General features: G+C 41.8%; 1 protein-coding gene across 1 annotated transcript in view; it reads right to left on the bottom strand.

Annotated features, from left to right (window-relative positions):
• Oxct1 (3-oxoacid CoA transferase 1) overlaps positions 1-15,004 on the bottom strand; it is a 128,917-nt gene that overhangs the window by 52,743 nt on the left and 61,170 nt on the right. The window contains exons 8-13 of the mRNA NM_024188.6: positions 11,327-11,434; positions 10,077-10,191; positions 8,493-8,587; positions 6,082-6,130; positions 1,403-1,475; positions 723-798 (exon numbers count right to left, since the gene is read on the bottom strand). Coding sequence (NP_077150.1) covers positions 723-798; positions 1,403-1,475; positions 6,082-6,130; positions 8,493-8,587; positions 10,077-10,191; positions 11,327-11,434 — 516 coding nt within the window. The remainder of the gene's footprint in view (positions 1-722; positions 799-1,402; positions 1,476-6,081; positions 6,131-8,492; positions 8,588-10,076; positions 10,192-11,326; positions 11,435-15,004) is intronic.

Raw genomic sequence — 15,004 nt, 5'->3', positions numbered from 1 at the left:
TCCATGTAATCTCACTGTAACAGCCTTTTCATGCCCAAAATCAAAGGAAAGAAATTCTGTAAGCCTTTTTCCAAAGCTAATGCGGACACCTCCTCCTTCCTTGATCTGCACCATTAAATGAAAACCTGCTGCCTTCTGCAAGCGTACTTTACCACCACAGGTTTTAAATTCCCTAGGGGAAGACAATGTGACTATTGAGTCATACAACCGATCAAGAAAGGATGCCTAATCACTGTAAATAAGAAAACAAGGATTAAACTACAATCAACGAAATTTCAAAGAAGCGATCCTTGTTCTTTCCAACTCTAAAACTTGCTTGTAATAAATGTTTGTCAGTTCTAATATTCATGAGGTGATAACCAATCCATTTTCTCAATCTTCTGTTTCTCTAAGGAAAAGACTGTGACATTTCTGGTCATTAGTCCCAAAGACACAGTAAACACTGAGCACTTCTCGGGACTGCTAAATTAAATTTAGGCAAAGTATGGTGGCTCATATTTGTGGTCCCAGCACTGAGGAAGCTGAAGCCAAGCTATGAATTCAGGGCCAGCTTGGACTACAAATTAAGAACTTGTCTCATCAAAATTGATTCTATCAAGAAACGAATGTATTTCTTCATTTTTGATGATTATATTGCACACGTACAGCAATTTGAGGGTCCTCCTTAATGTTATGAAAGTATTCTGACCCAATGTAATTCAGAAGGAAGAATGTCTACTTACAGGTATCATCCAGTTGGCCAGGTCACCATACTTAGAAACCTGCATGGCTCCTAACATTGTTAGATTGACATGTCCCCTAGGAAAGAAACAAGAAGTATAGAGCAAACCTCACAAGGTTTATATCTCCTTGGCTTTTAAAGCATCAGCAGTTACAATAATATTATGGCCTGAAATGCATCTGGTTCCCGCTCCCTACAATTGATTTCTAAATAGATCAGCTCTAAGCTGGTACAAAGAAATAACCATTAAGGGTTCTTTAAAAAAAAAAAAAATTATAGCCTATATCGTCTCCAGGAACAAACTAAACACAGGTGTGCACAGTGAAGTTTGTTTCCTTTAGTGAGAGAGTATAACTTGTTTGGAAGACAAACAGTGGCTGCAACATGAGCCCACGGTTTGAAGAAACTGTTGGGGATACCTTTTAATGCCATTTTAATCAACTTGGCACAAAGATGCAAACTCTATGCAGGGAGGTCTTTTCAAAGTAGTCAGGTGTATATTTCCGTGCCCCGACCTCAGTGGGAGTCATTTTACAGCTTTTCTGTGGCTGAACAAACCCTGGTCGTTTTAATGGGACTGTGGGCAATGGGACTGTGCCTCAGAGTCTTGCTCACGGGCACAGGGGGATGCGTCAGCCCACTCCACCCCGTGTGGATTCAAGGAGCTCCGTTATTACATACCCTCTAATCATGGCGAATGACTCATCGCTGGAGAAGAAAGAGGCTCCTGGGAGAACAGTAACTGTTTCCTTTCCTAAAGGCACACACAAGAGAAAGAAGGGAGGCAGGGAAGGTAACTATTAGATCTCTGAGATTATGACGATGGACAGAGAGGTCTGTGATGTGTCTGCTTCTGAAAGACTCTACGGTGCAACCAAAACGCATTTGCTTGTGAGGTAGCCACTGGCCGCCCTGAGGAGAGGTGTATTTTGTCACGGACACTGTTTGGCTTTGTCCCTGAAAAGTGACAAGAATCAGCACTTATGGGATTCCTGCTTGAAAATTCTCTACAGGCAAAGTTCCCTCCAGGACCTGTAGGGTGCCCTTCAGCATTCGGGCTGTAGACACTGACAGCCTGCAGTTAATGACTAAAGCCTGCTGAGATCTAACACGCAACACAGTGGCTATGGGCACCCGCACCACACTGCACATTTGAAACAGTTTCTGAAAAGAGACCTCAGATGGCAGCTGTGGGGGGATGAGCAGTCATTAACTTGATCATGTCAATCAGTCATTTCACAACGTAGACACGCATCAAGTCAACCCATCAAACGTGAAACATTGGATATATGCTGACTTTAACTTGCCAACTGTGTTGGCTAGCTCTGTGTCAACTTGGCACAAGCTAGAATCACTGGGAAGGAGGAAGCCTTAATTGAGAAAACGCCTCCATGAGATCGGGCTGTACACAAGCCTCTAGGTGATAGATGGGGAGGGCCCAGTCCTTTGTGGGTGGTGTCATCCGTGAGCTGGTGATGCTGAGCAAACCGTGGGAAACAAGGAAGCTGTCCCCCTCCATGGCCTCTGCCTCAGCTCCTGCCTCCAGGTTCCTGGCCTGCTCCAGTTCCTGTCCTGACTTCATTTGATGATGAATAGTGACAGAGAAGTAGAAGTCAAATAAACCCTTTCCTCCCCAAGTGGTGTTGGTCATGGTGTTTTATCACAGCAATAGTAACCCCAACTAAGACACCAATTATACCTTAATAATTCTGGCGAGAAAATCTAAAATAAAAGTATGTGAACAATATAGAAAGGACCTCCCTAACCCTCATTATCATTCACCCTGACCTTCCCTTGTTACATTCCAGCACAGAACAGCGTCCATCTTTTCCTCTAGCTCCTATAAGCTTCTTTCCAATCACCTACTTCCATGAAATCAAAGAATACCTCGGAACACATTAATACTATTTCCTAAAGACTTTCTTGAAAAGACTTCTAAAAAATTACACATTGGTATAAAAGTTCAGGGCTTGGGGAAGAAACTTTTCGCCTTTGGCTGGGTGTGGCAGCAAATGCCTACAATCCCAGAACTCAGCAGGCTGAGGCAGAAGGATCACCAAAGTCTATATAGCAAATTCTAGGCTAGCTAGAATTACAGACTGAGACCCTTAATCATCCAGTTGGCACACTAGCTACACTACCAGTGCCTTGGTGAGACCCAAGCTGCCCGTCTTGTGTGGTCTACTTTCTCTCTGCTCCAGGGCTTCAGAACATCATATGGTCGCCACTGGAAAAGTGCTTAAATACCATGTGACCGAAGTAAGTTCGCTGTCTCAGAACACTCCATCCTTCCCTCCGATGAAGTAAGGTAGCTAAGGACAGGAAGAAAAGCTACCACTGAGGTCAGAGGATACAGGAAAAGCTCACAGATGCATCAGGGCCAGAAGAGGTCTGGCCATCCCCGGTTGTGCACCACAGCCACACTGCCTACCTCTCAAGGACTGCTGAAAGCTAATGCTTTCGTTGATATCCCGCACTTCAGCTCAAGTATGGGAAGAAAGTAAGCCTATTTATATCACACTGAAATATTTATTGCCCGGGGGGTGGTTTGATTCTAAATAATGGAAACGTTTTCTCCTCTTCCAAAGTACCATAAAACTGAAACGCTTTGGGGAACACTTCCCTGACATGGTTAGACGTGGCTTTTAGACAGCACACAGGACTCAGAGGTTCAGTGAGATAATGCATGTGAAGTCCTCATTCAGAGCCTGGCACAGAGCCGTAGCCCCACGACATCAACTCTCATGATTATCACTATTACTGCTCTCTCCAAATCACTTAGAAAAAGAGGCAGAGCTGCTGCCCCTCCAGGGATAACTGCATAGCATCAACAACTGGCTTATAAAGTCAGGGTCCTAGGCAGCCTGCATGAGCCCTAAGCTTTAGCACATACGCAACACAGCCAGACCTCATCCAGACACAACTTTCCCATCTGGCACAATGAGATCCTCACCAGTTGTGTGAGGTGGATGGACAGTCACAGAGAAAAGCTGTAGAGGGCATGAAAGAGACTTAAACATCCCAAAGCTTTGTTTTCTGAGTAGTAAATCACAATGATACTTGAAAAACGACTACCCTCAGGGGGGAAAGGAGCTCACATACAGCAAAAGAGAGAAATAGTTACAAGGGAAAATGATGGGTAGAAGCCACTCAATGTACTGGAGGCTCAGGGGAAGGATTGCAGGAGGTGAAATGAGTCAAATGTGAAGGTTGTTATAAGATATTCTGATGGTAAATTAAGAGTGCAGAGATGGTGATGAAAATGAATGGAAGACTCCTGAGCATACACTAAGTGCAAAGGCTATTGGAATAAAGGAGTGATCCTAAGCAGAGAAAGCCCAATAGACATTCAGTATAAATCTGCCTGTACTTCAGTATATAGGCCTGTGATACTCCAGAAATGGCAGAGCCCTCAAAACCACGGTGCACTTTGGGGAGGCTGTTCTAGTTGTCACAGGATGTTTGGTAGCGTCCTTGGCCTCTCTGCACCTGCTAGATGTCAGTAAGGATTGCTCCCAAATGTAACGGTCAAAAGAATATTTCCAGATGGTGTCAAATGTCCCTAAGAGCCTTTTGAAAATGGCCACTGGAGAAATTACACAGCAAAGCTAACACAGGCCACAAGATGTCCAAGGTGATTATTTTTAAAGCAGTTTCCATGAATGGTATGTCTCTAAGAGCATGACTTGTACATTAGAAGAGAACAGCACCCGTAGGGAAGTGAGCAGGGCTCACATTTAATGAAAGAGCAGAAGCGTGGGAATTATTAGAAACTTCACCAGTTACAGTAGGTTTGTACCAGACTCCCATAGCACCTACAGGCTGCCATCTATGCCTCTCTAAAGCCGGCTTTTCAGCAGGTGTAACTCAGTGTCTGACAAAGTCATAGGGGAGGAACAAGACTTGGGGAGCTCAGGCTCTGATGACCTTATCGTGGGCACTTTAGGATTACAGCGGTATTTCAGAACCGGACAATGGGTAGCCCCATTGGGACAGAGCTACTTCAAATCCGTATAACGTAGGAAGCCCTCCAGTTCAACAAAGTCACAGAAAAGAGTAGCTACTCTTCCAAGAAAAACGGAATTTACAATGGCAAATGCAAATATCCAACTAACATAATAAATTAGTCAAAGCAAGCAGCAAATATTTTCACAGATCAGTGAGCTCCTGCTAAAGGGTACGGTATTATTCAAGTACAGCATTGGTTAAATGTCATCGCATTATCACACCAGGCCTTTCAGAGTTGAGCTGTGTTAGTTAATTCAGATACTCAACCCAAATGTGCCTAACTTCCAAAAATCCCGATCGTCAGACATCAGTTTGACAGCTGGCCTTTATGTTCAGCTCGCATTACTTCTGAGAGTTACACATACTATTTCTGACTGCAAAGTAAGAACAATACTTCTGTGGGGGCAGAACTAACAAAGAAGGCACTGAAAATCCTCCTAGGACAGAAATTAACTTCTCAAGAGCAGCTCCATTCCAAAGATGAGCCGAAGGCCAACGGAAAAGCAATGTCACCTCAAGCATCGTGACAGTTGCCAAAGGCCTGACCTGTTCATTCTCTAGGTTGCTAATATACTTCATGTCCCTGTCAAATAACAGGCTGATAATAAAAGGCAAAGCATGTGACTACATGAGCAGAAGAGAATACAGTGCTAGAGTCCCCAAGTCAAAGAGACTCTACTTGTCTTCAGGTCACAGCCTCGGCATGAACTCAGTGACCTGGTACAGACTTAGGCAACCCTATCTGCAGAGGACCCTCTCACGCTAATAAGGCCTACAGTACAGAATGGTACACACTTTCAACAATCAAAACTCCAGTGCACCAGCCTAGTACTGTGTATCCACTCCCACTTTCTCCATCCACAAAAGCCTGACACATTTCCACTTGGGGTTGGCCAATGAGGGCCCAAGCAGGAGACTCAGAGGATATCTTCAGTCCACCAAGGTCACTGTAATTTGGTGGTCATTTTTAACCCAATGTCACACTTTCTGTTGGGTGGCTTCTTTTCTGCCACTACCCTTTAAGAATATAGGAGAATAAGTCTCTGTAGGAAATCCTTATCGTATCTGAGTTTCCTTCATACTGTCCAAAAGCTTGGAAATTGCCTATCTCTGAACTCTCATGTCAATAACACCATGTAAGGGCTGCCATTGCAAGGGCACTTACATTTCCTCCTTTATCATAGCTGAGACTGGATGAGAGTGACCTCAAACACTAGAAGGGTCATTTTGCTCCTTTGTTATAAATAAGATGAATTCTTTCCAAGAAAGACAAAGAACTCGGATTAAATTGTTGCTGGTATTTGACACAGAACTAGCAAAAGAAAATGGTGAGAAAAAAAAAGTGAATTTACCTGCATTGATGAGATCCGCATCAGCTTCGTCTTTCAGTGGGTATGGGCCCTGTCAATCATAGCAGAGCACACATTCGGTGAGTGACAGAAGCACATTTCCCCCTGTCACATGCTAAAAGTGTTTAAATGCCTTCCCTCAAAATCTAGAAAGTTAACATGTGTGTGTGTGTGTCTGTGTGTGCGCGCGCACTCATGTCCATATCTATCCTGTTTGTTTTCTTTCTTTCTCTCTTTCTTTCTTTCTTTCTTTCTTCCTTTCTTTCTCTCTCTCTCTCTCTCTCTCTCTCTCTCTCTCTCTCTCTCTCTCTTTCTTTCTTTCTTTCTTTCTTTTATTTCCTGAGACAGAGTTTCTCTGTGTAGCCCTGGCTATCCTGGAACTCACTCTGTAGACCAGGCTGGCCTCGAACTCTAGATCTGCCTGCCTCTGCCTCCCAAGTGCTGGGATTAAAGGCATGTGCCACCACTGCCCAGCCCCTGTTTGTTTTCTAAACACAGAGAGAAAGGTGGTGTGGAGTTGGAAGTATGGAGAGGTGGGGAGGATGTGGAAGGAGCTATCTCCCATTAACCACCCACAAAAGAAAAATTGTGGTTTTAGTTGATTGGTTAGGTGGGTGGGTGAGTGTTTTTTTTAGTTTTTTGTTTGTTTGTGTGTGTGTGTGTGTTTGTTTTTGAGACAGGATTTCTCTGTGTAACAGACCAGGCTGTCCTAAAAGTCACTCTGTAGACCACAGTGCCCTGGAACTCACAGAGATCTGTCTCCCAAGTGCAAGGTTTAAAGCAGTGTGCCACCACTGCCCCATGGCAAAATGACTTTTCTCCAACAGAGTCTAACTAGGTATGCAAACAGCACTTAAGGAAAGGCCTCAATCCCAGTAGTAGCTGGTCAACAGAAAATGAACCCAATGGTATATTTGGAGGGTTTTATCTCATAATGCTTTGTATGTTTTGTTTTAACCTTACAGGTCTTTGATATTATGGTTCTGATTTTGTTTTCATGCTCTCTCTCTCTCTCTCTCTCTCTCTCTCTCTCTCTCTCTCTCTCTCTCTGTGTGTGTGTGTGTGTGTGTGCACATCTGTATGCCTTTCTTGTGATTTTTCTTTGTTCTCTTTTCCTGTTTGTTTATTTTATCCTAATCTGGCTTGTCTGTTCCTTTTACTCTTTAGTTACCTGCTTGCTTCTCTGTTTCTAAATTCTCTGTTTCCTAATGAAAAAAGATGGGTTTGGGCAGAGGGGTAGGAAGGATGGAGGAAGACCTGGGGAGGGGAAGTTGTGATTTGCATAATAAACTGTATAAAACCTCTATTTGCAATAAAAATTTAAATTATTTTAAGATGTATATGTTGTATGAAAATTGTTTCAATAATAAAAAGCAATAACAAAATCATTTTGTGTTTTAAGCTTGTGATCTTTGTTGGGCTGTATTCCTAACTATCTTGGCCCACACAGAGCCTGTGGGTCACAGGTCAAACCTACCAGCAACCCTTTCCAGGAGGGCTGCGAATGGCAGCTACACATATGTTCTTTGGCTATAGGGCCTTGGAACAGCAATTCTTTTGTTTTGGTACACAACACTTTGGAAGTCTGAATTTGGAATTCTAATTTTACCTCTGCTTTTATCTCCACATGGGCATCCTTACGTTCCCTTTGCTCTGTTCTCAGTAGGATATTTAAAATATATAGTTGCGTATGTTTGTATATGTGTATTCATGAATGCATGTACATGCACACATGTCTATATGCATATGTTTGTGGAGATCAAAGCAAGCACTTCACATGCTACACACATGTTTTCTGCTGCACTTGAACTAATTTCATATTCCTTTTTATAGAGTAATTCTAATGACTTGAATGGAATCAAGAACTTTTATATCATAACATATACCAACAGAAAGGGGGAAAAAGGAAAAGATATGAGTTAAGAATGAGTAAACATGGCTGTAAGTTTTTAATTACTCCCAAAAGTGGGGCTGAAAACTATCTTATAAAGAAATTGAATAACACCTAATGATAGGCCTCTGGACATTTCTATTTAAATATTCGATGTGGATAACTCATAGAAACTTACTTTTTCTCTGTCTTCAAAATGGAAAAGCTGATCGCTCTAGGCAACCTCAGAGGTTCTTCAAAAGTAACAGCTTTTGACATCAATAGGAATCTGCTTCTATCCAGACACACAACATTTTTATGTCTCTGAAAATGGCCATGAGATGGCTCAACCGATCAGTATTTACTATGTACCTGTGGTCATCACACATATTGTCCATACAGGATATATATTCTTCTGTATATATAATTTTATCACAGTGACAGCAAAAGTCTACTGAGAAATAATAAAGTACTGGAAAATAATAGAATACTAGAAAACCATAACCAGTAACCAGCAGCTATCATTAAATAGAAGTCAACTTACCAGGCCCAAGACTCCATTTTCACTTTGAAGATGAACAGTCATGTTGGGACTGATGAAGTTGCTGGCCAGAAGAGGAATCCCAATACCCAAGTTAGCTGGAGGAAAGACGTCAGTTAAGGGGAACACAGCAGAAGCAGAGACTGTGCTCTGAGTCTTTGCACATGCCAACCGCAACAAGAGTCTTCTTTAGAGGGAATTGTTATGAATATAACAACTGAATAAATTTCCCAAAAACTCTCTGCACACTCGTGGACAATTCTCAAAAAAAAAATTCTAATTAGTCCTCATTTTCCCACAAACATTATTGTGCTTTTTCACAAAGATCAAAGGCTTCAGAGGACAGCCACGGTCACTTCAGCAATGATGCACGTCAGACTTTATTGTTATTTTATATGTGTTCAACAAACTGGATTCATATATATTTATGACTGACATTACTAAGCATGGTTTGGCCTTTATTTAAAAACTATTTCTACTATATTAAGCCCTCACTAAAAAGAAAGAACACTTAAAATTCAAAAAGAAATATATTATTTTTAAGTTTAAAGGAAAAAAATTCTGATCAGACCAAACGGTCACTGTTTTGATGGCTGTCGTATGACTGAGATACCATCAGGAAAGAGAGGAGGGTGCACTTCAGTCCAGGCTGCCTCCCTCCCTTGCCTGTGCGTACAATGAATTATGGCTATTATGATAACTCTCATCCCCCAAGTGAATTCTGAGCATAGCACAGGTGCAAACTGTACAACTGAGAAACAGAGAGGCCTTGAGGTGAAGATGGGAGGAGTAAAAAATTATCTCAGTGGAGATGACTGCAACTCACAGGAAACAGGAACTCATAGGTGGACAGGTTCTAGTTCTGTCTGCCCTAGGTCTGTAAGTACAGCTTCACAGGAGCCAAAAGTCCATAAGTATTTGCCTCATCATACACCATGTGTATTGTTTGCATTATAGTTCATTATCTAGTATAGTGAAAATTAGCAAAATGGCAAGTGATCTTGCTATTAAGGGCACTCAAACTTCAGACACTAACTGTACTAAGTCATTTCCGCTCTGGTGAGTTTTGCCAGAGATGAAAGGTATGAGGTACAAAATTGGAATCAATCATGGAATACTTTTACAAAATATCAGATAAAAGAGTGTACTCATAGGATCTTTACCAAAGGAAGCAGAGGTGTGTTAAGAAGTTGGGTTCTTATGGCTCATTGAGTGATCAAATGTCAGAATACCAAGAAAATAAATAGCATTGGTCACAACCATGATTCCAATATTTGAAGATCCCCATCTTGAGCAATAGCTCCATCTCAAAACTTCTGGCTAAATGCCAAACCACAGCAATGCAATGTAAAGTCAGCAGTTACTAAGTGTATTTTAGTTGCCATCAAGAAAGCAAGCAGATCACAAATTAAAAAAAAAAAAAAAAAATCTTGCTACGCCTGGATTACATATCCCATCCTGTAAAGTTTGACTGCTTTTAAAGTTAAAGTGAAGTAGACGAGAATCATTATTGAGAGGCCTAACAGCTCGTTGAATGTGGAACACCAAGGGCTGTATGTTGAAGCGGCTCAGGCTGACAAAGGATACCGTACATGCCGTCCTCAAACTCCAGGGCGGCTCGCTTGATGATCCGTTCCCTCACATCGCCTCCAGGCTTACCGGATTTGCCTTTTCCATCTCCTTCCTTTCGGAGTGATAAACGCTTCCCAGTAAGCAGAAACAAAGTACCTGTGGTTAGGGTCTGCTTTTCACTTTAGCTTTGCTTGAATATAAAGACTTTTGGAGGAAAAAATAGCACTCATTACTGGTAGGAGGCAAGTCCTACGATATATAAGGGACCATTGTATAAGAAGAATGCGTGGGTGGTGAGTCATGACAGAAATCTTTCTTTAGGAAGTAAATAGAGAAGGTTAGATTTGTTTGAAGAGGAAGAGAGAGCTGATTGCACTGAGAAGCAAGCAATCCCTGGTCCTTGCTGTTCGGACTACTGCTCTGCTCTTTAGACTGAATGCTGAATTCTCGTCAGGTGTTCAGAACCCGAGCCTTATAAGGAGAAAGCCATAGGCCCTGGACATGTCTCCTGGGCTGTCAGAATGTGTTTGCTGTGTTCCTTCCACCTGCAGTGTCCAGACTGGCTTTGCTCTGTAGGCATCGCAGGAACCATGGAAACAGCCAGAGGACGGTTTACATTACTAAATCTCCTTAAAACAGACTGCTCTGTTTGTAAAGAGCCTACCCTAGCTCTCAGGGCTCCCAGGAAGTGGTCTAGGATGGCATACTGTCTTTATCCCTAATTCTCCTAATATCCCCACTATGTACTTATTGTAGTCCTAATCCCTACCATCAACTGAGACCTGGTAGGTCAGTCATTGTGGAAAAGCCCCAGTCCTCCTAAACTCAACCCCTGGACACCTTCAGACCTCTCATCTGCCCATAGCTCAAAGCTAGTTAAAAATGGTATTCTTCCAGTACTCCATACAAGCACAAAACTATTTCAAGACAGACATTTATGAGGAAGCATTAAGACTCCAGAGGGGAACAGCTTCCCAAGGTTGATTATTCATCTCAGTCTTCTAAGACAGCTACCCAAACTCGGGGATCAAACATTGCATGTGTTACAGAATCCTGGCAGATGTGATGGCCTACAAAATCACAAGATGTGGGGACACTGTTCCCTGGGCAGATACACAGTCAGCTCCTTTCCAATGGACTCACAGGAAACTCCGACTTAAGAGACAGAGTGAGACGGCTCAGCTCCAACCTTCTATCACCTGGAATGGCCTGAGAGACATGTGTCTCTGGTAACCAGCTTTATATGGACTGGCAATGTAAATTACCTCAATTCTCTTCTCATATTTCTCTCCCTTTATGAGGCGGTGCACATAAATCTTTGGAATGTGGATATCTTCTGGGGCAAATGAGCCAATGTCTACAATTTCTTCAACCTAGAGTAAAAAAAAAAAAAAAGAAAGAACGGTTGTTAAGTGAGACAGTGGAAGCTATGAATCTATGTAAGCGCATGCCACACATACCAGACTTTTCAGAGCCACAACTGAAAAGAAACCAAAAATGCATATATTTATCTGAATGCACAATTCAGGACATAAAGTGACAAAACTTAGCCTTTTCCAAGAGAACTTCAGTTACAAATTCATCAAATGCATGAGGACAGCTGCTTGGACTTTGGTAAATTGCAGCTCATCAGTGCAAAGCTCAAAAGCACGCTCCTTAAATTAATGAGAAATTTATCATATCAAAGAAAAAATCTGTAACAACATCTGTGTGGTCACTTGCAGAGGTTTTCAATATAGATGCAAATGTCACTTACAGCCAGCTTTAATTACTCCTGTTGTTCACTTCCCAGCATCGTGACAGAACTGTAATCATCCAAATCATTTTACTCAAAGATGGATAATTGATTTTAATGTGGAAATTTCAAGAAGGAATTATTAAGTAATAACTAGAAATAGTCGAATTAACTCAAATCAGAGTCATTCACAGTGGCATTATTTTGCAATAATATAAAATGTTCCCAAGTTCGTCTGCTATTTTAGGATTCTTTTTCTTTTCTTTCTTTTTTTTTAACAATAACATAAATGAACTAAGAATGACAAGGAACAACAACAAAAATCAAACCTAATGTCAACATTAAGTTCTGGCTAAAGCTAATTCTGGTTAAAGAATCAACTTTCTCATGACTGTAGAGAAAATCTCTTGTGCACTGTGCACCTGCCAGTAAAAAGCTGATTGGCCAATGAGCTGAGGCAGGATTCGAAGGTGGGACATCTGGCAGACAGAGGGGATTCTGGGAAAGAGACAGGCATAAAAGAAATATTCAACCAGAGACAGAGGAAAATGGTCAGACAAAACTGAGGACCACATAACCACGGACATGGCAGCACTTAGACTAAAATGACAACAGGATTCTTGAGGTATGAGCTAGTCAGGGAACAGAACCCTAACTTTTGGCCTTGGCATTTATTCATACATAAGAAGTCTCAGAGTGGTTATTTCCAGGGAAAAAGTGACCGGGTGGAAAGCTTACAATTGCACATGACAAATGCAAAATCAGGTTCATTGATATCACATGTGCTATGGCTTGACTCTTGGACACTTTTCATGGTCTATATACAAAGAGTCGGGGCATCTTCAGGTCACTGAGAGGAGGGTCACTTTTATGGGACCATATCCCGCTCATCTGTGCATTATGCTCTCTGGCCACAGCTGAGGTAAGCAGGCTGTGTGTTCCATCCTACATCCCCCACTACTGTTCTCCAGCACCCCTTGGAGGCCCAAAGTCCGTGGGCTTGCATAATCATGAAGGAGCAATTCAAAGCCATAGCCCAAAATAACCCTTTTCTCTTCATGAGGTGATTACCGAATCTTTCAATATAGTGACAAAAATCTAATACAATGCTTGAAGCAAACAATCATTTATTTCAACGAGCTGACTTATTTAAACAAGCACAGTTGTTTTGAATGTGCTGACTAAAATATTAATGAAACATCCCAGAAGTCTGTGGAGTTAAGTCCTCACTATGCTATTTTGCTATCCTGTCTCTCACCAGGCTCCTGCCGCAGAGAAGGAACACAGATTTCAGATCATTAGTTACTATACACTGCCCCAAAGAAGCTGAAGAAGATCAGGGCGCTGGGTGGGGACTGTTTCTGATAAGAAAGATCTGGGGAAAAAGTTAAAACATCAGGTAGGAATCATGGTGTCTGTGTTGAGTCAGTGTGGAGAAATGGAGTTGGGAACTAGAAAGAGAGACAAGGATTTGTTGAGCCACATGTCCTCCAACAGGGAATGACAAGAGGACTTCTTGCTCCGAACTCTTGTCTCCCCCTCTGAATCACCCCATAGTATATTCACCATTTATTCCTATTCCTATTCTCTCTGTCCCTCCTTGCCTCCTTTCATCCCTTCCTCCTTCTACATCCTCTCTCCTTTCCTTCTGCTCCCTCTCTTTTTCCCCTCTTCTTTCTTTGTCTTTATTTATGTGGTATATATCCATGCTTGTAAGGGTGTGTGCATCTATATATACAGGTGCACATGCACAAATGTGCACAGGTATGTAGAGGCCAGAAATTGACAATGGTGGTCTTTCTCGATCTCTCCCGTCCCTTATTATTTTTACACAAAGTTCTTTCCTAAGCCTCTAACTCATCAATTTGGTGAGGCCACTGGCCAGTGAATTCTAGAGACCCAAGGATTACAGATGTTTGCTGCCATGCTTGTCATTTGTTATGTTGTTACTGGGGATCCAAACTCGGGCCCTCACATTATACAGCAGGCACTTTACTGACTTAGCCATTTCTCCAGTCCCTGTCCTGACTTTATTTCTACAGAGTAGGTGAAGAGCAGGTTAAACAAGCTGGAAGTGGCCCTAAGAAATGAAGCAGGGGGGGCTATGTCTCAGCCTGGCTGTAACTTTACAGCTCATTCACAACTTTACCATGTTCTCAGTGTAATCCTTCAGTGAAGTTCTTGGCTTTAAAAATGTTTCTATTATATGGGGATACAGATGAAGACTTAATATTCAAGAAAATATTGACCACAGTATTCAATATAAAGTCAGAAGCATCAATAGTCAACTGTTAAGAACTAAATAGATAGAAATAAATATTAGATATCCTAACAGAATGAACCAATTATTATGATTTTGTAGTATTGAGTAGCAGCTCACAATTTGCATCATAACAATACAAGATTTTTACAAGCAAATATCTATACATATATGCTTCAACATAACTACATCATTTTGCTTTTTTTCTTTCTTTGTAAACTAGTGATCACAAAACATGGTAGATATTTGGACACTTGCATACTGCATTGATCAATTCAGGGCAATTAGTATTGCTTTTTAACACTACTGTGTGTAGACCCATGAAAAGCAGAAGCACCATGAAATTCTAATAATTCCTCTCTTTGGGTAGCTATTCGTGATTTCTGTGGGAGGGCGTTGCTTGCAGACGCCGGGCCCTGTGAACAGCTGTCACACAGCCCCATCTGGTACTGCTCAGAGTCCACGCACTTGAGGCTTCTCTAATTAGTATTTGTCTTCCTTCAGTCATCAGTGGGGAAAATAGACGCTAGGAAATACTAATCGTTATTGATTTGAACTTTGTTTTTAAAGGTTTACTCTCTCTGCCTTGCACCTTCCTACTTTCAAAGTCTGAAAAGTTTTATTTTAAAGCCCGGAGAAAGATACCTATTTATTCCAGATGACAGTGTTTTTGTATTTCGTGGAAAACATCTTACATATAACAGAGGAGCTATGAGGAGACCCTTTTTTTTTTAAATGATCACCTCAGTTTGTTACATCCATAAACATGAGCCTGACCCTAGAAGCTGTTTGTGCTAAGGGCTGAACACCTGCGGAAGTCTGCAGCGGTGGGAAAAGGCTCCCAACCACACTTGTTTCCCAACTTTCACAGAGGGATGGGAGGAACACACTTCCTTTGCCAGGCAATGGTCCAAGTCTGTGGGTGATGCTACACGTGCCCACAGAAGG

This window comes from Mus musculus, chromosome 15 (genome assembly GCF_000001635.26).
Source record: "Mus musculus strain C57BL/6J chromosome 15, GRCm38.p6 C57BL/6J".
In the NCBI taxonomy this organism is placed as follows: Eukaryota; Metazoa; Chordata; class Mammalia; order Rodentia; family Muridae; genus Mus; species Mus musculus.
Note: the sequence above shows the minus strand (reverse complement) of the source record. Positions and strands in the feature narration are given on the sequence as shown.